This window comes from Giraffa tippelskirchi, chromosome 6 (assembly GCF_054371585.1).
Source record: "Giraffa tippelskirchi isolate mGirTip1 chromosome 6, T2T-mGirTip1v1.2.pri, whole genome shotgun sequence".
Classification (NCBI taxonomy): domain Eukaryota; kingdom Metazoa; phylum Chordata; class Mammalia; order Artiodactyla; family Giraffidae; genus Giraffa; species Giraffa tippelskirchi.
This window is the reverse complement of record NC_137280.1, coordinates 76,483,438-76,505,174: the sequence shown is the minus strand read 5'-3', so window position 1 is coordinate 76,505,174 and position 21,737 is coordinate 76,483,438. Positions and strand designations below refer to the sequence as shown.

Genomic DNA, 21,737 nt, shown 5'->3' with positions numbered 1-21,737 from the left:
AAAAGGGGAAAAGGGGAAACAGCCCAAAAGTCCATCAATAGGTGAACAGACAAAGTGTGTTCCGTCCATATAGTGGAATATTAATTGGCAATAAGAAGACATGAGGTACTGACTTATGCTACAATGGGGATGAATCTTAAACATTATGCTGAGTGAAAGAAGCCAGACACAGAGATCTGGCTTTGTATGGTTCCATCGCTATGAAGGGCCCAGACAGGCAAATCCATAGAGACAGGAAGTGGGCTCGAGGTGCCAGGCCTGGGGGATGACAGCTGAGGCGTATGGGTTTTCTTTTGGAGCAGTGAAAGTATTCTAAAATTGACGTCGCTGAAGGTTGTGCATATCAGAGAATGTGCTAAAATAGTCCGAAAATCTATGCTTTAAAATGGGTAAATTCTAGGGTATGTGAATTATATCTCAATAAAGCTGTTAAAAATAAGAGTGACTAGGATGTTTCACAAGGGAGCTTTCCAAGGTGGAGGCCAAGGCCTTAGTGTTGACTCCCTCCCGGGGTCGTGGTGCGGAGTCCGGTGGGCTGCACGATAACCCCGAGTCAGTCCCTGAGGGGCAGGCCGAGGGGACGCAGCACTGTTTGCAGCACGGAAGCCTTGAATTTGGCCTTGCCACCGCCCTGAGGGGTGTGGTCCATCACAGGTGAATGAATCGGTCACATCACTTTGCAGCCAAGCCTTGGCTCGTGTCTGAGGGTTAAGACTTGCATCTACTCCATCTGTCTTCCAGGGGTGTTGGGCTGCAGCATGACTGAATTTCAGAGGATGCTGTACACTGCTGAGCATTACACGTGTGTTAAGGTCCTAAGAAGTTAATTTCAACAGCGGGAGGCCAAGTCAGCAGAGCATGTTTCCCGCCCTCTTGCAGGCTGATGGACCCTGAGCGTGGCTGCAGTGTGAACAGGACCGTGGCCGCAGAGTGCTGCCCCAGGCCTGGCACGCCTCGGCTAGCCTCCGCTGCTGGGGCCTGTGTGCTTCCTTGGCTGCCCTTCTGTGTTTGTTCTGCTGTCTCTCTCAGTCCTTTCCTAACGTTCCTGCAGGCCCGGTGTGAACCAGAGGCATGGGGTCTTCCTTCATGGGTTGAACTTCACAGGAATGTCATCCCGAGATACTGCTGGTAGTTCTGTGACAGCCCCTTCAGCCACTTGCTGGGACTTCTCTAGCGGCCAGCGTGTGTCCCTAGCCATTGGGATTGTGTATATTATGATTATACAGTGGAAGTGACAAATAGATTTAAGGGACTAGATCTGACAGACAGAGTGCCTGATGAACTATGGACTGATGTTTGTGACATTGTACGGGAGACAGGGATCAAGACCATCCGAATGGAAAAGAAATGCAAAAAAGCAAAATGGTTGTCTGAGGAGGCCTTACAAATTGCTGTGAAAAGAAGAGAAGCAAAAAGCAAAGGAGAAAAGGAAAGATCTTCCTATATGAATGCAGAGTTCTAAAGAATACCAAGGAGAGACAAGAAAGCCTTCCTCAGCGATCAATGCAAAGAAATAGACGAAAACAACAGAATGGGAAAGACTAGAGATCTCTTCAAGAAAATTAGAGATACCAAAGGAACATTTCATGCAAAGATGGGCTTGATAAAGGACAGAAATGGTATGGACCTAACAGAAGCAGAAGATATTAAGAAGAGGTGGCAAGAATACACAGAAGAACTGTACAAAAAAGATCTTCATGACCCAGATAATCACGATGGTGTGATCACTCACCTAGAGCCAGACATCCTGGAATGTGAAGTCAAGTGAGCCTTAGAAAGCATCACTACAAACAAAGCTAGTGGAGGTGATGGAATTCCAGTTGAGCTATTTCAAATCCTGAAAGATGATGCTGTGAAAGTGCTGCACTCAATATGCCAGCAAATCTGGAAAACTCAGCAGTGGCCACAGGACTGGAAAAGGTCAGTTTTCATTCCAATCCCAAAGAAAGGCAATGCCAAAGAATGCTCAAACTACCGCACAATTGCACTCATCTCACACGCTGGGAAAGTAATGTTCAAAATTCTCCAAGCTAGGCTTCAGCAATACATGAACCATGAACTTCCAGATGTTCAAGCTGGTTTCTAGAGAAGGCAGAGGAACCAGAGATCAAATTGCCAACATCCACTGGATCATCGAAAAAGCAAGAGAGTTCCAGAAAAACATCTATTTGTGCTTTATTGACTATACCAAAGCCTTTGATTGTGTGGATCACAATAAACTGGAAAATTCTGAAAGAGATGGGAATACTAGACCATCTGACCTGTCTCTTGAGAAACCTGTATGCAGGTTAGGAAGCAACAGTTAGAACTGGACATGGAACAACAGACTGGTTCCAAATAGGAAAAGGAATACGTCAAGGCTGTATATTGTCACCCTGCTTATTTAACTTATATGCAGAGTACCTTATGAGAAACGCTGGGCTGGAAGAAACACAAGCTGGAATCAAGATTGCCAGGAGAAATATCAATAACCTCAAATATGCAGATGACACCACCCTTATGGCAGAAAGCAAAGAAGAACTAAAGAGCCTCTTGATGAAAGTGAAAGAGGAGAGTGAAAAAGTTGGCTTAAAACTCAACGTTCAGAAAACTAAGATCTTGGCATCTGGTCCCATCACTTCATGGGAAATAGATGGGGAAACAGTGGAAACAGTGTCAGACTTTATTTTTTTGGGCTCCAAAATCACTGCAGATGGTGATTGCAGCCATGAAATTAAAAGACGCTTATTCCTTGGAAGGAAGGTTATGACCAACCTAGACAGCATATTAAAAGCAGAGACATTACTTTGCCAACAAAGGTCTGTCTAGTCAAGGCTATAGTTTTTCCAGTGGTCATGTATGTACATGAGAGTTGGACGGTGAAGAAAGCTGATTGCCGAAGAATTGATGCTTTTGAACTGTGGTGTTGGAGAAGACTCTTGAGAGTCCCTTGGACTGCAAGAACGTACAACCAGTCCATCCTAATGGTTGTTCATTGGAAGGACTGATGTTGAAGCTGAAACTCCAATACTTTGGCCATCCCATGTGAAGAGTTGACTCATTGGAAAAGACCCTAATGCTGGGAAGGATTGGGGGCAGGAGAAGAAGGGGACGACAGAGAATGAGATGGTTGGATGGCATCACCGACTCAATGGACATGGGTTTGGCTGGACTCAGGGAGTTGGTGATGGACAGGGACGCCTGGCGTGCTGCGATTCATGGGGTTGCAAAGAGTCGGACACGACTGAGCGACTGAACTGAACTGAACTGAAGCATGTAAAATACAAATTTCCCAGCCTGTAGACTTCACATTGTCTGTCTCAGGTGCACGTGTATGATACGCGTTAATCTGGCTGCACTGGATCTTCGTTGGAGCATGCGGGATCTTTAGTTCCCTGACCAGGGATTGAACCTGGGTCCCCTGCATTGGGAGCACAGAATCTTTTTCACTGAACCACTGGGGAAGTCCCTGATGAGTGTTGCCTTGTGGATGATTGCTCTAGTTATTTTATTCTCATTAACAAATCACCCCACAGCTTAGGGGCCTAAAACAGTCTTGTATTATCACTTCTCATGGTTTCCGTGGCTCAGGAATTTAGGAGACACTCAGCATGGGATATTGTGTGACTCCATTTCAGACGGCGCTAGGGAGGGATCATCTCCAAGCTCCCTCGGGTGCACTGGAGTCTGACTGAGGGGCAGCCAGGACCCACTTAGCGGGCTCCCCAGCACAGCACCTTGCAGCTAACGTCTTACTGGTGGCCAGAGCGTGTATCCCAAGAGCTAGCAGTGGAGCTGCAGCTTCTTTTGCAGCCCGGTTTCAGTGGTCACAGTGTCACTTCTTCCCCATTACGCCCGCTAGGAGGGAGTTAGGTTGGCCAGCTGTGGTCCAGGAAGGTGGATTCTACTCTGCCCTTTTGTCTAGGCCTGGGGTCCAGCAACCTGCTGGTGTGCTTTCAGACCACTGATCTTGCTCTCTTCGGTGGTAGCTGTTAGGACATTCAGTCCTTCATGCAGTGAACCTGGCTGTGGGTTTGTTTTATTTATGACAACAAAAATGTATATGCATGCATCATGTAATACTGTTGCTCCAGAAATCATTGTCTGGTGCTGCTCTCACTGTGTCTTCTTCAGGGGTTCTTCTCCCCAGCACAGTGCTTCCCTGCTTGTTTCTCAAGCATTCGACATGAATTTCAGTCCTGCCCTCTAGTTCACTTAACTTAAGTAGGTAATTCTTTTCCACATGCACCAGCACTCCTAACCCAACACAATTTAAAGTTGCTTTCAGGTTGCTGTTTTGTTTATGAGGAATGACGAGAGACTGTTTTCAGATGCGTGGTGCAGAGGCAGCCACGGCTCGCGGGTGGGAGACCAGGCTGCTGAGAGCTGGTGTCAGAGGTCACTTGGGGATGGTGAGCAGGGACTCAGGCACTGGGGGTTGGGGACAACATCCCTGGGGGTCTGCAGCAGTGAGAACGAGGACAGATAGCAGTTATAGGGGTTTAACATGTGGACAGACTGTCTCCCCCCCTTTCCCACACTGACACATAAGAAGGGTCAGAACAAACACTCCCAACTGTGCTCCATCGAGCCACGACCCCCAGGAAGTCCTGGGGCCAGGGTGAGGCTCAGTAGGAGGTGGGGCGTGTTCAGGGGGAAAGGACGGCATGAGCGAAGGCCCTGAGGTTACTGACATTGGGTGCAGCAGGAGCAGAAATACTCCCCTCGCAGCGCGGGTGCAGCGCCTGTGGGGTCAGAAGCAGGCTGATGGGGGTGGGTTTCCAGCCCAAGTCTTCTGACTGCAGGGCTCACCTTTCCCTGACGCTGGACGCCTCTGCCCAGTCCACCTCCCAAGAGGGCCCATGCGGCCTGTGCCTCAGCGGCCCGTGCCTCAGCAGCACGTGCCCAGGACACTTCGGACGTACACAGCAAGTGTGCTAGTCACTCAGTCGTGTCCAACTCTTTGTGACCCTGTGGACTGTCACCTGCCAGTCCTCTCTGTCCATGGGGTTCTCCAGGTAGTAACACTGGAGTGGGCTGCCATTTCCTCCTCCAGGGGTCCTCCTAAGCCAGGGACTGAACCCGCGTCTCCTGCTCAGCAGGCGGGTTCTTTCCTGACTGAGACCCCAGGGATGCTTCTCCCAGCTGAATTTCAAATCCAACCTGATGTTTTTTCCCCTGCATGTTGTTCTGAGGAAATGTTTGATTTAGTTTTTTTTTTTTTAAACCAAAATGGTTTATTTCTCAAAAGGTTTTGTTTTCTTTTTGGATTTACATTTTATTTATTTTTTAAAATTAGTTTATTTATCTATTTTTTAACTTTACAATATTGTATTTGTTTTGCCATACATTGACATGAATCCACCATGGGTGAACATGTTTTCCGCTTCCAGAATCCCCCTCTCACCTCCCTCCCCATCCCATCCCTCTGGGTCATCCCGGTGCACCAGCCCCAAACACCCTGTATCATGTATTGAACTGATTTAGTTTTTTGACATAAGTAAAATTTTACCCCTTTAATAACCATTAACTGAAATACATGTTAGAATAAATATATGATTTATGAACTTTAAAAAATTTTATCAACGTTTAGTTGATTTACAGTGTTAATTTTTGCTGTACAGTCACATGATTCAGTTATACATATATATGTATATATACTTTATGAACTTTTAAACTATCAAAACTCAAAAGATATTCTACCAAAAAATGTTAATCAGGATGATTTCCATAGGGGTATGTCTGTATTTGTAAAGTGGTTAATGTTAATAGATGATGAGGTTAGGAAATTATTCTTTATTTTGAAATAATTTCTGTGGTGAAAATGAAATTTTAATTAATTAAAATTTCTAAAATCCAGCTCCTACTTTTCCCGTAAAGATAATATTTTAAAGAAAGCATATTGACTTTCAGGTGAGGATGGCAGGTTGAACCTATGCACACAGTTTCAGTCTCCCAAACACCTGCTGAATGGACAGAAAGGTGACACTTAATAGATCAGCTCCCAGGGCCAGGGCGAGTAAGGGGAGGGAGACAGATCAGGACGATTTGGAAGCCAGGAGGAGACCTGAGGACACCAGGCTGTGTGCTGCGGCAGGAAAGCCGAGACTAACCCTGTTGGCACCCCAGGCTCATCCGAAGGCTCCCAGGAGCTCGAGGCAGCGAGAAGAGACCACAGTGAGGAGCAGAAGATGGGAGGCCGACAGGAAGGACCAGGGAGATTTGAGACAGACCAAATGGAATCTCTAGAAACAACCCTAACCCACTGGCTAAATGTCAGATTATAAGTAGCTGAAGAGAGGCTTTGTGAACTAGCTGAAAGGAATTTAATGAGAACAACACAGAGTTGACAGGATGAGAAGCATGACAGGGTGACTGAGCCTGGGGGACGGTGCACCCCTGAGCTGCCGTCCGGGGGTCACCTGAGCCCTGGCTGGGGCGCCACGCCAGGGGGGCAGGCGGTCTTTCGCTCTGGGTGAGCGCAGGGAGCCCGCTCCGGGGTTCTGAGTGAGTCCTGTGGGGGGCGAGCCAGCAGCTCTGGGGTCCAGACATCAGCATGACCCCGAGGAGGACGAGGTCTCTGTTGAGACCCCAGGGCTGGTGGCTCAGGACACGGCAGTGCGCATGCGGGGCTGGTGGCTGAGGCCAGGGCAACACCAGGGAGGGCTGGCCACACCTGGACCCGCAGGCAGTCTCTGCTCGGGACGGCTGGGGGCCTGAGAGAGTCCTCTGCTCAGGCTGCCAGTGATCTGGGGGAGGTTTAAGCTCTCCCGCCACAGCTGGATTTGGGTCTCCTTGCCCGGCGATGATGCCTGTGTTGTCTTCCCCGTGCTGGTCCTTTGTGGTGGGGGGCCGTCTCTGGGCACCGCTGCCTCCTCCAGGCCTGCTGTCCAGCTCTGAGCGTTTGCTGCTGTTTCCCCATCGTGTGTCCCAACCTTGATGAGCTCCAACAGTTGCTTTGTGCTGGACGTTACTGATGACCACGGTTAGGGCCGTCCTGGACGACATCCACCTTGAGGCCAATGTGACACAGGCTAGGTGGGAGCCTGTGTGTCCCCGACCTGCGTCACCGCTCCTGAAGCGCCAGCTCTTTCTGCGGCCTTGGTGAGCCCTCCTTACTTTCCTTTGTGCTGCAGCCGGGAGGGGCAGTGCTTGCCGCAAGCCAGGCCTTTGGTGCTGGAACAGACTGGAGATGCCCTTCTGCTGTGCCCTGGCTCCTGCTCCCCTCCTCACCCTTCCCTGCTCCCCGTGACAGCAGCAGGTGAGGGGCGGGGGCATTAAATGGCCCCTCGAGTGCTCTGTTCGTCACCAGTGTGACCCAACTGTGGGACAAGGGATTGTTGCCCTCTCATTTGGCTCCTCCCAGAGCTGTCTGCATCAGGCCTGGGTGGATCCAGGTGCCAGGTGGTCATTCAACTTTTTCTACTGTTTATTTCTGCCTCTTTTTTTTTTTTTTTTGAGCAGCCTCTCCCTGTTGGGGACAAAGCACCCAGCAGCTTCAGGCCCCAAACCCAGGCTGGGACTTAAGCAGGCAGGCCACGTCCTTCCCCGTGGTCCTCTAGGACGTTGCCGCTTCACTGCGCCTGTCACGTGGGGCGGAATGCAGGCAGGGCCTGGGCTCAGACACCTGGAAGGCCTCAGGGAAGGGATCTGCTAGCAGAGAAGGGAGAGAAGTATAGATGTGTAGATGGACAGCCCGGCCCAGCTGCAGGGCATGAGGTCAGACGCTGGCCTTTTAAAAACGGGGGTCTCATTTTCTATCCTGTGAGGTGAGGACAGACACAGCTGCTGTGTTCTGGATGAGAGGGGAAATGTGATCATGCTATTAGAGCTCTTGCCAAGTGTTTGCTGTATACAGTAGGTGCTCAGTAAGTGATGCAGCCAGGTCGAGGGCTGTGCCTGTTTAGATGCTGAAACAGGCAGTTTTGTGAAGGAAGTGTGTCTTCCGGGCCTGGTTCGGGCAGCAGCATGGCGCACTCACGCTGCCTGCTGAGCTGCGGGTTCCATACTTCCTGCCCCGTCTCACCCTTATAGTTGCTTGCGAGGTGACTGCTTGTGGTCTTCTTGTGCCGACAGAAGGCTGTCTCCGTCCTGACCTGCTGTCCTGGCTGTGCTGCCCGGGGAGCACAGACGCCCCTCCCAAAGCTAGGGGAGGGGCGGTGCTCAGGTGCAGACCAGTGCATCTGGGTGACTGCGCGTCTAGGTTTCTAGATTCCCGTAGAGGTGACATCCTGCAGTAGCTGCAGCCCCACCTGCTCGAGGCACCTCCCAACGCCCGCCCAGGCCCCTGCCTTTGGAAGCACTGCCTACATCTTCCTTTTTCCTGTGAGCTGTGACCCCAGACAACTTCTGGAGTCAGGTCTTCTCATTCACTGACCGCTGTGCCCCAAGGCTGGGGCTGTGACTGAGCAGCTGGTCCTTTGACCTTTGTTGGGACCTTCGACTTTTGTGCCCCTACAGAGTCTGTTTTCAGATGTTCCTAGGATGGTCCCTGAGATGAAGCCTGATTCGCATGTGGGCTCTTCTTTCTCACGGATGTGAGACCCCCACTCCTGGAGCTGCATGGCCTTCTCGCGGACCAGGATGTCTTACCCGTTCTTGACCGTTGCAGTTTCATCTTTATGTTGAATGTATCTGGATATTTAAACATATGGTTTGATGGTCTTTGTCTTACCTAGACCACCGCCCATTTGTGTTTATGAAAATTACTGTGTTTGAATTTATTTCTACCATCTTACCTCATACTTTGTTTGTCCTGTCATTGAGAACAGATTCCTCTTTTCTCCTTTTGGACTAATTCTTTTTTTTTTCTTATCTAAACTGGAATTCACTCACTTGACTTCCCTCGTGGCTGCCCTGGGTATTTTAACACACAAAATTCATTTATCAAAATTTAATGGATATTTGTACTCCTCTCCAAACAGTACAGAGCTCTTAGATACTTCCTCCCAGCTCCTGCTTCCTTTGGGTGGGAGGGCTACATTTCCTACCTGATGCCTTCAGGGTCTCAGCCTTGGGGTATCTCCGGGGGTCATCACCTAGGCACGTCCAGGGCTTTCTGTCCATTCCCCTGCCTTTCCTGAATGGTACAGATGCTCCTCAGATGCACATAGCAGAGGGGTGCCTTGATTCCCATTCCTGGTTTTACTTGGCTTTTGGCCTCCGGGGTTCTGAACTTTCTTCCCGTCTCATCAGCAGATTAAATTTTTTTTTTCCTTAGTTTAAAACTGTCATAATAGTGTGTGTTCTCTCTTAAGAGGGTTGGTCAGAGCTATATGTTTCATTATTGTGACAGAAATGGCAGTGTTCTCCAAAGTCTTTTCTCCCAGGAGGTCCTGGGGCTAGCCTCCTGTGTGTGTTTGGGGGGGCTTGTCTGCAGCATGAGGGCCCCAGTTTTCCCAGTGGCCTGGCTGGCTTGGACCTGCCAGGAAGGCACTGTCTCTCCTGTTATTGGAACTTGGCTCCTTGGTTTATTGGTGCACGCTGCAGTCACATGTCACACATGTGTCACATGTCACACATGAGTCACACGCTCAGGAGTCTCACACCCCATGCCATGCAGGCTGCAGGGGCAGAGAGGCCTGGTTGTGGGCCAGGGTACCGCTTGGCCCCAGCCTGCTGGGGGCAGTGCTGCTGGGCATCAGCTGGTCCAGCTCCTGGGGCTTGTGCTCCAAATGGAGCCCATCAGGAGCCAGCCCCGAGCATGTCTGTTCTGCAGCCCACGGAGGGAGCTGGGCTCAAGCACCTGCTCAGCCACTGGTGACTGAGGCGCTCCTGCAGCGGGGTGGTGAGGAGTGAGCGGCAGTCCCCGGGGCTGCAGCCTCGGCCTGGCAGGTCTGTGGGACGGGGAGGGGCAGCCCTGCCTGCAAGGTGGGGGAGGGTGCCCAGTGACCAAGCGAGTTCACCTGCAGCTGCACTGCAGGGGCTCAGCCAAGGGCGACTGTCCACACGTCCCAGTGAATTTTTTGTGAGTTTTTCGTGTGTCTCTACTTCTCCTCCAGCCAGATGCTTTTCAAGAGGTGGGGCTGCAGAGCTCAGGTGTGGAGCCGGCCTAGGGCTCCCATTGGCGGCTCCAGGGCCTGTGCGCAGGCAGGGAGGTAAGAAACCTCCTTCAGGTGTGGGGTGTGTGTGAAGCGTTTTGGGGAGCTGGCCAGGACAGAGTGAGGGTGGCCGGCGGCCATTCAGTCACCCGTGGAAACAGGTAGAACATCCACACCTGCAACTAGAGAAGGCCAGACCCGAGACTGAGCAGCAGGGCAGGGCAGCGAGGGGTGTCCTGTCTCCAGTCTCGACCACGGAAGCCTGGCGGAGGGCTGGGCTGACAAGAAGCGCCCTAGGGAGCAGCTGAGCGCCGACGCTCAGCCTGTTGCCGCTCCTGTGCTCTTGTCCCGCAGTGTTTCCAGGGGCTCCCTTTCCTCAGGGATGCTCTGTTTTCTCCTGGGTGGGGGCAGACGGGTCCAGGAGTGAGCACAAGAGAGTCTGATGCTGGATTTGCTGAGTTTCACTGGAAACTCAGGTCCTCTCACTGCAGTGAGTGCAGTGGACTCACTGAACGGAGGTCTGGGTGCTCAGTGAGCACTGGCCGAAGGCGGTGCTCTGACAGTCACAAGGAGGCCGTCCTGCTACAGGAGTGCCGCTGGCTTCTCCCGCTAGAGTCTAGGCTCGCTCTGCTCACAGCACAACAGGCCAGGGAATCTTCGAGGTGAGGTGCTGAGGCAAGGAGTACTTTATTCAGAGTGCTGAGTGACCAAGAAGATGGCAGACTAATGTCTCAAAGTGACCATCTTGCAGGGGTCTGGGTGCCAGGTTCTTTTATGGATCAGAGATGGGTGGGAGGTGAGGAAACAAAGTAAAAAGGCCATTAATCTTGCGAACATTTCCTAGAATGGCAAGCCTCCAGCAGGGGGTTGTGTCATTTTCGTCCTTCCTGCCGTCTACAGGTGGACAGGGTTCTGAACAAAGGCACTTTAGTTTAACAGTCAGGGAGAGGGGCAGGATTCTCTGAGACAGGCCACTATGTATGATTATAATAACAAGAGCAACGAAAAGCAAGTCAAAGAAACAGTTTCAGCATGGACTCAGAATTGACTTCTCCCTGCAACCCTGCCTTTGTAGGGATCCTGTCTCTGTCCTGCTGCCTGGGGTCACTGCACCACCCCACACCCCTCCCTGAAGCCCCCACGGGGTTTTGTGGGCCAAGGCAGCTGGGGGCTGGGGGCTCAGCCTGGGGGGGTAGGGACTGGCTGCCCACTGGTCTCTGGGGCGACAGGAGTGTCAGCGTGGCCCCCCGCGACCATGCAGACCACAGCCGTCTCGCACTGTCCTCCTAGAGCCAGGGCACCGTATGGGGCTGTTTCCGTCACGGGCCAGACCGTGTGCAAGACCCTGGCTCGTGAACACATGACAGAGACTCTTCTCTCTAAACAGTCCTGCAGGGGCCTCATGTCTGTTTTGTTGGTGAGGGAAGCCCAGGAAGGCGAGGAAGGGGACGTGCCCTGCGGGTGAGCAGAGCAGGGTCTGTGTGTCCTGATGGCCTGCGCTTGACCCCGAGGCCAGGCCAAAGCCGGGTGCTGGCCCCATGGTGGCAGCTTTCTGGGTGCTAGAAGGGTAGCACTAGCCTCCGAGATTCACTGCCCGCGTGTCCAGTTGACTCCACACAGCCATGTCCTTTCTGTATGGGTACATCAGACATCCTTTCCCAGAAGGGTCTGAAAAGTCAGTTCTGACCTATAGGTTGATTCTGTGACTTGCCGAGGGGTTGGGTCACAATGTGGAGCGTAACAGCGTGGCTGGGCGCGGGAGGAGGGGAGTCAATGAGAACAGCTGAGCGGGAGGCGCGGAGGCGGAAATGCCAGCCCAGCCTGTTCTGAGCCGGAGAATGGGGCCTTGTGCCTCCAGCTCAGAGCCAGGCTTTCAGAGCTTGAGACTGAGTTGGGCTCATTGTTCAGAACTTGGAAAACTTATTAAAAACAGCATGGAGAATGGAACGCAGGCCTTCTGGAAATGATGGCTGAGCAGAGACTTGTTTATTCTTCTTCCCTCCCTGAAACTCGCTGAAATGGACAAAAAGAATGAAAACTGGGTAACGGGATTTAATCTACAGTGAATCTGAGGGTTAAGCACAGCCGGAGAATGGTGTCGGCCAGACAGGGAGGAGGAGAAAGCCAGAGCCTCAAGCAGGGTGCAGTTTCCCCATTGGAGCACTTGGGAGGGACCGTTGATGACATTTACTTGGCAGAAAGAGGTCTGTGGTCTGGGTGGGCCTTGGGGTAAACCAGATGTAGGTGGGTGTCTGGTGAGAGATGAGCTGAAGGAGGAAGGCCCAGGTGTTCCAAGTGCATTTTCTACAAGAGCCAGATTCTTAGGGGGTGAGGTGGGGGAGGGAGGGGAGGTGGCCCTCTCCGAGGATGTGCTGGCAGGGCCTTGGGCCTCATCCCCCTTATGGTGGGGCTGAGAAGAGGCCCCCCAGTGAGTCACCTTGCAGGTGGGCAGGTGGTCACCTCAGAGGAGCTTTGGCAGGAGGGCCTCCGGATGCCCGTGGAGCCAGCTTCCAGCCCGTCCCCTCAGCGCTGCGGAGGTCGAGGCCCTGTCCTCACTCCGAGACCAGGCGACTCTTGATGGAACCAGAGGAAGAAACGTCTGGTGTGTTTGAGGTGCTGCTGCACACAGCGCGCCAGCCTGTGCAGAGCAGAGCCGCGCGGGGCTTCCTGGGAACCCAGACGGCCTTACCGGGTGCCGGTGCAACGCTGTCTTCAGTTGGAGTTGGGTTTCTGTCACTTGCAACCAAAAAATGTCCTAAGACCAGAAATTCATTTCCAGAGCAGAGCCCGTAAAGAAATTTGGCAATCAAGCTTTCAGGTCAGGAGCAGCACAGCCGGCGGAGGCTCCCCATCTCTGGCCTGTCCCTGTCCTCGTTTACAGACAGTGACCAGGAGCCAGAGTGGGAGCCTCGTGCAGATACCGGGACAAGGAGGGGAGGGAACTGAGCACTTGGGAGAAGTGGGGGGGGGCGGGTGCTGGCAGAGCCGAGAAGGGAGGACAGGTCTGTGGCAGCCACGAGAGCCCACAAGCAACGCAGACACAGGGCAGCTGCTGCACAGAGGACTGCGGCCCCGGACAGCTGCTCTGGTCAGAGAGAACGGCCGCACAGAGATGAGCAGACGGAAGATGGTCAGAGACTGCGGGGTGGGGAGCTGTGGTTGGTGCTGGAGCCTGGAGAAGAGGCCGTCCAGGGAGGGCCAGAGACGCCCTGGGTTGGAGGGCTGGCTTGCATATTGAAAGTCGGGTTTGGGAAGAACTGGGTGTGAAATGAACAGCACGGCCCAGGCCATGGTGCCCAGACAGAACCCTCTGCTCCAGAGGGAGGGCCGTGGGCAGGGCCTGGGGGTGCCCTTGGGAGGAGGGTCCTGGAGTTGGAGTGTCTGCAGCAATGGTACTCTGCAGGGGATCTTTGTCTCTTCTCCCCATCTTTCTTACTCGTGTGTCATTATATCATCTTGGACTTATGGACATTTACTTTATACTTCGCATTACAATTGAGTATGACTTTTTTTTTTCTCAAAACGTTCCAGCTTTGGTCACTGGGAGCTCTTTTATTTGGCACTGCTGTCCCTTTGACAGGCCCCTTCACTGTGGGGCTGTGTTTTTGTCTTAAGTCTTCCTAACCTTCTGACTCTGCACGACTCTCCCTCCAGGGTCATCATGTCTGTTTGCTTTCCGCAGTCTCCGAAGATTCTGGGCGTCAGTGTGGGAGCTGCTCTGCCTGTTGTTGCTTTTAGGCCCTCTCATGTGTTTGTGTGAACTGACCTATGTACACACGCACGTATGTCCAGATCTCCACATTACAGTAAAGGTGGGCGCCTGCCCAGGACTCCACCTCCAGTCCACCACCTTGTGGGTTCTGGATGCCTCCCTTCCTGGTTCCTCACTGTCCGCTGCTGCTGCTCCCTGCTCCTTCAGATGTCTCCCTGAAGCGGGAGGCATGTGAATGGAAAGGTGTGAAAGCAATGGCATGGAACCCGGAGAGCTTTTGTAAACCAAGACAAGCGCGATGGTGGTCCGGGGCGCTGGTGACTCCAGGTCAGGCTTCCGTCTCTTACCCCGGAGAGCCACACCCACACGCCGCTGCAGATGCCTGAGCAGGTCTGGGTGGCCTCAGCGGGCCCCCTGCACTGGAAGCAGCGTTGCAGAGGCTGGGCTGTGGTGCCCCGGTGGGAGGGCTCCCCTGTGCCCGCAGCCCCTATGTGCGCGCCCGCAGTGGGTCTCCCCTGTCTCTGCCACTCGGGTGGGCATGCCAGTGTCCTAGGGTGCTTTTGGTTAGCATTTCCCAGTGACGAAAGAGGCGGGCACAATTCTCTCTGCGTTTACTGGATGTTGTTTTAAGTGTGTTTTCAAGTCTTTTGTCTTTTTTTCTGTTGAGTATTTGTTTTCTCTTATTTATTTCTAGGAACCTTATATGAGTTGTGTAAATAGTCCTTTGTTACGTCAGATAGGTACACACGCATATGTAATGCATTATACATATTCTGTGCAGCAAATATCTCCCACCCAGGGTTTGTGTTTTTACTTGTAATGGGAAAAAAATGTTATTTTTAAAAATTTTATTGAATTATAGCTTATTTACAATGTTGTATTAATCTCTGATGTACAGTATGGCGATTCAGTATACATATATATTATGTTCTTTTTCCTATTCCCCATTATGGTTTATCACAGGATCTTGAATTCAGTTCCCTGCTATACAAGAGGAGTTTATCCATCCTATACTCCTGTACAGTAGGAGTTTATCCTTCCTATATATAGTTTGCATCCACTCATCTCAAATTCCCTATCCTTCCCTCCCCTACACCTCGCTTTGCCAACACAAGTTTGTTCTCTTTGTCTGTGAGTCTGTTTCTGTTTCATAGACAAGGTCATTTGTGTTGTAGTTTATATTTCACATAAAAGTGATATCATATGGGATTTGTCGTTCTCTTTCTGACTTACTTCCCTTAGTATGATAATCTCCAGGTCCATCCATGTCGCTGCAAATGGCATTATTTCACTGTTTTTTATGCCTGAGTAATATCCATGATGGTAAAGATTTATAAACAGAGGTTCTTAGTGTTGTAGTCCAATTTTTAATGCTTTTGCGGTGAGTGGTTTTGTGTCTGATTAAGTGTACCTACTCCAAGATCACAAAGATTTTCTTCTACGTTTTCTCTAAAAGTCTTATTGTTTCACTTTATTTATCTATTTTTGGCTGGGGGGTCTTCACTGCCATGCGCAGGCTTCTCCAGTGTGCGTGCTCAGTTGCCCTGAGGCGTGTGGGGTCTTAGTTCCCTGACCAGGTGTGGAACCCGTGTCCCCTGCACTGGAAGGCGGGTTCTTAACCACTGGACCACCACGGAGGTCCCCTTATTGTTTTGTCTTTAATGTTTAGTAGGGGTCAAGGGTCATTGTTTCCCATGTGTAAATTGTGCCAGTACAGCACCGTTTTGGAACAGCCCCTCGGTTGTAAATCCGGGCCCTGTGTGTGCGTAGACCACCCTCGAGTGCTGCCCAACCTCTCACTGTGGACATCCACCTGGAAGCACCAGTGGGTGGTGCTGTCCCTGTTCAAAGGCTGCTCTCAGAGGAGCAGGCAGCTCGCCCAGAGCCAGCTGGCAGGGGGTCTGAATGCCCTCCCTGGGGGCCAGGCAGGGGCCAGATTCTGGCTGGGTTCAAGGTCGGGTGCTACGTTCTCACCAGCAACCTGGGCCATGAAAAGGGCTGGGCTGGCTGTTACTGGTGCCCCAAACCCCAAGGCATAACAGTGTGGCTTCTGCTGTCTTGTAGGGCGATGCCTTCCTGACTGATGCTGGAGGGCGTCCCGATGACCAGCTGACTGCTGTCTGCCTGGGTCCTGAAGAAGAGGCTGCCATGTCCCAGACGCAGGACTACGAGTGCGAGAGCCAGCATGCTGGCCTGCTGGAGTCCCGCATGTCAGGGTCCAGCACGAGGTGAGGAGGCTGACCTGCGGGACCAGCGGAGCCGGGAGCCTTTTGCTCAGCTCGGCAGCAGGCACATGGGACTGGCCCGCTCCCTGTCCCTCAGCCACTGCGCTGCGGGCTGGGGAGGGTTTCTCCGTGGGCAGTGGACACCCTGCCAGCCCTCAGCTGGGCCCTGCCCCTTAGGCCCTCTCTGGGCGTCCATGCCGAGGCAGGCAGCCACAGATGGTCACTTTTGTTTGTGTGATTTATAGCATAACTTGGGAATAATTCCACAAGTTGAACAAAGAAGACTAGTGCAGTGTACATCAGGGCCCCTGACCCGGGTTCACGCTCTGGCGGCTGTGTGGCCACTGCTCCCCCAAGCCTGCTGTGGGTCACTGGCGGGGTGGGGCCTGTCCCCCAGCACAGGGTGCACCGTGTGGCCTGAGGCTCCAGTCTCCTGCACTGCCGTCTGCCTTTGGCCCCTTGTTCCCTGCCTCCTTCTTGGCATTTCCGGCCCCTCCAGCACTGCTCACCCACGGCTGCTGCATGTCCCCTGGAACATTTCCACTTCCTGTCTCTGTGTTTTGTGACACTGACATCTTTTCAGTGGACAGATTGAGCCCTTGGTTTGGTCTGTCGGCGGATTTCTGAGCGGACTGTGTTCCTCTGCACGGTCACGGCCACCTGCCAGCCCTGCTCTCGGGACAGTGGCTGTTTTTCCAGCCCCTGCGCTCCTCACCAGCTTTGGGGCTTCCACCCTCTCTGGGCCTTCCTGGGGTGGGTGTGGAGCCGGCCGGCCTCCCAGCCATGGCACCCGGCCTACTCTCGGTGGCCAGTGCTCAGCGTCTTGCATTCACTTGAACCTCTCCGTGTGGAATCTCGAGTTCTGTTGTTTTACGTGGTTTGTCATTTATTCCGCACTACGGATCCTATTGCAGGGCCCCGTGTCACAGGGGACATGTTTGGTCACACTCGCCTCCCTTTCTCCTAGTAGATTGCCTGGGACACACTTGGCACCCATTAGGCTCTTCTGGAAGTGAGTCTTTGAACAGGTCATTGTCTGAAGTGAAAGCCTCCAGGACTTGGAGAACAGAAAGGCGGTTGTCCATGCAGCCCCCTGGGCACTGGGGAGAGGCTGCTGCCGGTCATACCCAGAAATCGCCGTCATCTTGAGTCTTCTTCCCACTTCATGCCAGACACTGTTGCCAGATGAGCCTCCCTCAGACTCGACAGCTTCCACAGTGTGGCTGGCCCACGGTGGCCAGTCCGTCAGCCGCAGGTTCTGACCCTTCTCAGCCACATGCCCTGTGACTGAGCGTCCTGTGCCCTGCCGCTCGCACTGACTGGTGCTTGGCGTGGGCGACACTGACCCCGGGACAGGCTCGGTCCACTCGAGTCTGTACAGGGCCTGCTGTCCCCCTTGGCCATGGGGTCTGCTGTGTCCCACCTTGCTACCGACCCTCAACAGACTCCAGGTTCCAGCATATTCTCTGCCCCCTGGGTCCCTGGGGGTCTTCATTAAAAGTGCTGTGGGGGGCACCCAGAACGTTCTTCCGAGAAAACGGGGTCCTGCCCACATGCACACAGCAGTGTGCTGAAAAAGAACCAGCTTCTTTTCTTTATTCAGAGAGAATTACCACCAGTAAATTCATTTGAAAGTGTATTTAGAGCTGTAAAAGGAATTGTTACTGCTTCCCTGGGGCTCACAGTGTTCAGTCCAGTACTTTCTGAGCATCTCTGCTGCTTCCTTGGGCACCTCCGCCCTTAGTCCCGGCTGATCACACGCCGCAGCTTGCGGGGCAATTTAGGCCATCAGCTGAGGGCGATCGCAGAATTCAGAGCTTCCTTCTTCACAGGAGCGAGATCTCCAGGCCCTTTTGTCTCTGTGAGGAGTGCCCTCGGGCAGTGCCTTCTGGCTGCCAAGTGTGGGGGGCTGTGTCCTCAGGCCAAGAGTGGACGGTGACCTCTGAGCTGTGTTGGGGGGATCTCCATCCTGGGGGGACAGGGGGCACGAGGCTTCCCAGTTAAAAGAGCCAGGTTCCCAAGTTTAGAAGTTTGCTCTGTCCTCTGTGTGGAGAACAGCCAGCCAGCAGGCAGGAGCAGACGAGTTGGGCTTCACACCCTCGCTGGGCAGGTTGATGGCAGTGGAGGTTGGGTCCAGGAGGGGCCTCCAGGGACATGTATGACGTGGGCACACGTGAGCCCTCCTGCCCACTTTCCGCATGCACTGGCCTTGCAGGGTCACTAGAGATCAGAGGCCACGCGAGGCCTGTGGGGCCCAGAGATGCTGCAACCTGAGGGTGCTGCTGCGGGGCTGCCCTGCCCTCTGCGTCAAGGACACCCTCTCACGGCCCCGTCCCTCTAGCCGTCCGATCCCACAATGCCTGCCCAGCCCTGCCCCACCTTCTGCAGGATGGCGGGTTAGGCAGTGGTCCCATGCTTGCAATCACGGAGCCCCGGCGCCCTCCCCCACTGAGCTGCCTAGTAAGACCATGCCGCGGGGGTTGCTGCTCAGACATGGCCAAGCCCCGCAGGCTGGTCCCTCCTGTGTTCCCTCCTCCAGCCCTCAGGGTCCTCAGGGCTCTCCCTCTCTATTGCTCCCTCATTTCCTGCCCCCTCTGTGGCTCCACACCCTCCAGCTGCTGTACCCTGCCCACTCGGCCAGCCTGCCTTGGCTCTGAGAGCTTCCAGAAGATGCTGTGGATCCAAAAGAGGCCCCCAAGCCTGCAGGGCTGCTGCGTGGCATGTGTGTGTGTGTGTGTGTGTTGGGGGCTCATATCTGGGTGTGAATGTGTGTGTGTGTGTTGGGGGGGCTCATATCTGGGAGTGTGTGTGGTGGGGGCTCATATCTGGGTGTGAGTGTGTGTGTGTGTGTGTGGTGGGGGCTTATATCTGGGAATGAATGTGTGGGTGTGTGGGTGTGGTGGGAGCTCATATCTGGGTGTGAGTGTGTGTGTGTGTGGGGCTCATATCTGGGTGTGAGTGTGTGTGTGTGTGTGGTGGGGGCTTATATCTGGGTGTGAGTGTGCATGGGTGTGTGTGTGTTGGGGGCTCATCTGGGTGTGAGTGTGCGTGTGTGTGTAGGGGGCTCATATCTGGGTGTGAATGTGTGTGTGTGTGTGTGGTGGGGGCTCATATCTGGGTGTGAGTGTGTGGGTGTGGGTGTGTGGTGGGGGCTCATATCTGGGTGTGAGTGTGTGTGTGTGGTGGGGGCTCGTATCTGGGTGTGAGTGTGTGTGTGTGTGTGTGTGTGGTGGGGGCTCATATCTGGGTGTGAGTGTGTGTGTGGTGGGGGCTCATATCTGGGTATGAGTGTGTGGGTGTGTGGGTGTGGTGGGGGCTCATATCTGGGGGGGGTGTGTGTGGGGGGCTCATCGCCCTGCAAGGTTCTGCCTTCTCTCTTCCCCTTCCTAAGCACATCTGGCCTCAAAGGGCGGAATGAGGTTCTCAGAGAAGATTATCAGCACTGTCCCCTCAGCCCTCTTCTAAAGCCCACCTGTGCTCCCGCCTGGAAAACTGGGCCTGCAGCAGAGGGTAAGGAGCGGGGTGCTCCCCTTCTCTGCAGGCCCTGGAAGCTTCTGACCATCCTAGTGCTGGTGAGGACCAGGGCCATGACAGAAGTGGTATTTAAAGGATTGTACTAGTGTAGAAACTTGGAAGCAGAGTCAGCTGGAGCACACTGTGGTATCAGACACATTGGCATTCAAATTGCCTTATTCTGAATAGTTTTAATTTACACTTTTTTTTAAGGACCTTAGCTGGATGACAGTCCTGTCTTCAGGGCGGGGTGTACTTTGGGGGCTTCTGAGGGGAACCAGCTCTCCTTTTGACTGGGGCAGTGCAGCGATGTTGGCGTCCCCTCCCACTGCGGGTGACGGGTGGCACTGGCAGCCTGTGGTGGCTGCTGCTAAGAGCAGCCAGGCATCTGGGAGGGACGTGGCGCCGTCTGGGAGGACAGTGAGCAGTGCCCATGGCCCAGGCCCCTGAGGATGAGGAGCCAGAACCCAGGGCATCACTGATGTGGGGCCCGGCCGAAGACCCCGCCGCCCAGGGCTGGGCCCTGATGAGTGTTTAGAAAATCAGGAGTGGATGGAATTTAGGTAAGCTTTGCTTTTACTCTGTACGTGACGAGATTTCTTGCTTTTGAGGCTGGCAGACACGAGGAAGGTCTGGTGCTGGATACGCCGTTCCGCGGACGTGGGACCCAGAACATGTGGCCTGATCCTTGGTCTCGGGGTGGGTGGGGTCCCCCAGCCCTACTAACGCTGCCCCCTCTGCCAGGCTGGAGTGGGTGGAGATCATTGAGCCGCGCACGCGCGAGCGCATGTACGCCAACCTGGTCACCGGCGAGTGTGTGTGGGACCCGCCCGCCGGCGTGCGCATCAAGCGGACCAGCGAGAACCAGTGGTGGGAGCTCTTTGACCCCAACACGTCGCGCTTCTACTACTACAACGCCAGCACCCAGCGCACCGTGTGGCACCGGCCGCAGGACTGCGACATCATCCCCCTGGCCAAGCTGCAGACCCTGAAGCAGAACACGGAGTCGCCGCGCGCCTCGGCGGAGAACAGCCCCGGGCGGGGCAGCAGCGTCAGCCGTGATGGCAGCACCAGCTCATCCCTGGAGCCCGAGCTGGACCCCGGCGACAGGGTGCAGGAGCCTGTGGGCCGCGCCAGCCGGCAGGCCGCGCCAGGGGCGGCGAAGGACGAGAGTGGCAGGTGAGGCGGGCCCCTGCACCCTGCCGCCTCTGGGGGGCCACACGCTCCCCTGTGCCCACCGAGGTGGAGCTGGCCAAGGCCCCCAGGGCCCTGCCGGGGCTGGAGTTTCTCCAGCTGATCGTGAAATTGTTTGGTTCTCTCCACTGTGGGAAGTGCTCCCGTGATGGGGCACCCCAGAGCTGGCCCCCCAGAGCTCCTGCGATGGAGGGGTGCCATCCCCAGGCCCACCGGCCTGTTGTTCTCTGGACGCAGATCCATGGGGGTCTGTTGGCTGGCCCCACCTGACTCCAGGCCTCCCTGCCCGACCTTGAGTGACCTCGCCAGCACCGAGGGAGGGAGGCGAGGGCATCACCCCTGTTTTGCAGAGGGGCAGAGCACTGTCCTGGGAGCCCCTACAGTGTTGGTTTGTCCAGCAGCCCCTGTGGCTGTTTTCCCTCCTGGTCTTGCAGACAGTGAGGCCGTGGACACCTGGCCTCCCACCTCCTGCTGGCCTTGCATCTGGATGTCTCCCCCCACTGCTTGTGTGCCCCAAGTGCCCATACGGCAGAGCCCGAACCCCAGGGAGCTGTTCCCCAGAGCCAGCACTCAAGGGTCCCAGTCCAGAAGAAATGGCTGGAGGGCATGTGACCTGGATAAACCCAGACAGGCTGGAAGTTACCAGAAAGAAGCCACAGAGGAACAGGAATGGGACATGGGCCTTGGAGACCAGGCAGGCTGGGTTTCAGCTGAGAACAGTGAAAGTCACCAAGTAGTCGAAAGCCGACTTAGGCTGTGGGTCTGTTTGCTCCTGGGAGGGTGACATGCCAGGCCGGGGGTGCAGCACGTGTGCTGAGGGTGTGCAGGAGCCTGGCACGCACAGGGCAGGGCTGTGGGCAGGGGCCTGGGCACGCGGGCCGGAGCGGCCTGAGAGGTTGCTGGGGGTCGTCCTCACGAAGCAAAGCCTGGGATGGTCCCCAAGGTAAAAGCAAGCAAGTGAGGTTTAAAGACAGCCCTGCATCCCTCTGGTGTTCTGGCAAGCTCAGACCAGTGTCGCTGCTTGTCCAGCAGACGTGACAGCCTCTGGGCCCAGGTCACCCACGACAGCATTGC

General features: G+C 54.3%; 1 protein-coding gene across 6 annotated transcripts in view; it reads left to right on the top strand.

Moving 5' to 3' along the window:
* ARHGAP39 (Rho GTPase activating protein 39) overlaps positions 1–21,737 on the top strand; it is a 56,991-nt gene that overhangs the window by 5,831 nt on the left and 29,423 nt on the right. For 4 of the 6 annotated variants that reach the window (XR_014055906.1, XM_081497363.1, XM_081497364.1 and 1 more), the window contains exons 2-3: positions 15,796–15,959; positions 20,214–20,648. Coding sequence is in view for 5 of the 6 variants with exons in the window: in XM_081497363.1 (XP_081353489.1) it covers positions 15,796–15,959; positions 20,214–20,648 (599 nt within the window). In the remaining variant the exon portion in view is untranslated. The remainder of the gene's footprint in view (positions 1–15,795; positions 15,960–20,213; positions 20,649–21,737) is intronic. The other 2 variants (XM_081497366.1, XM_081497365.1) reach the window with 1 other exon arrangement.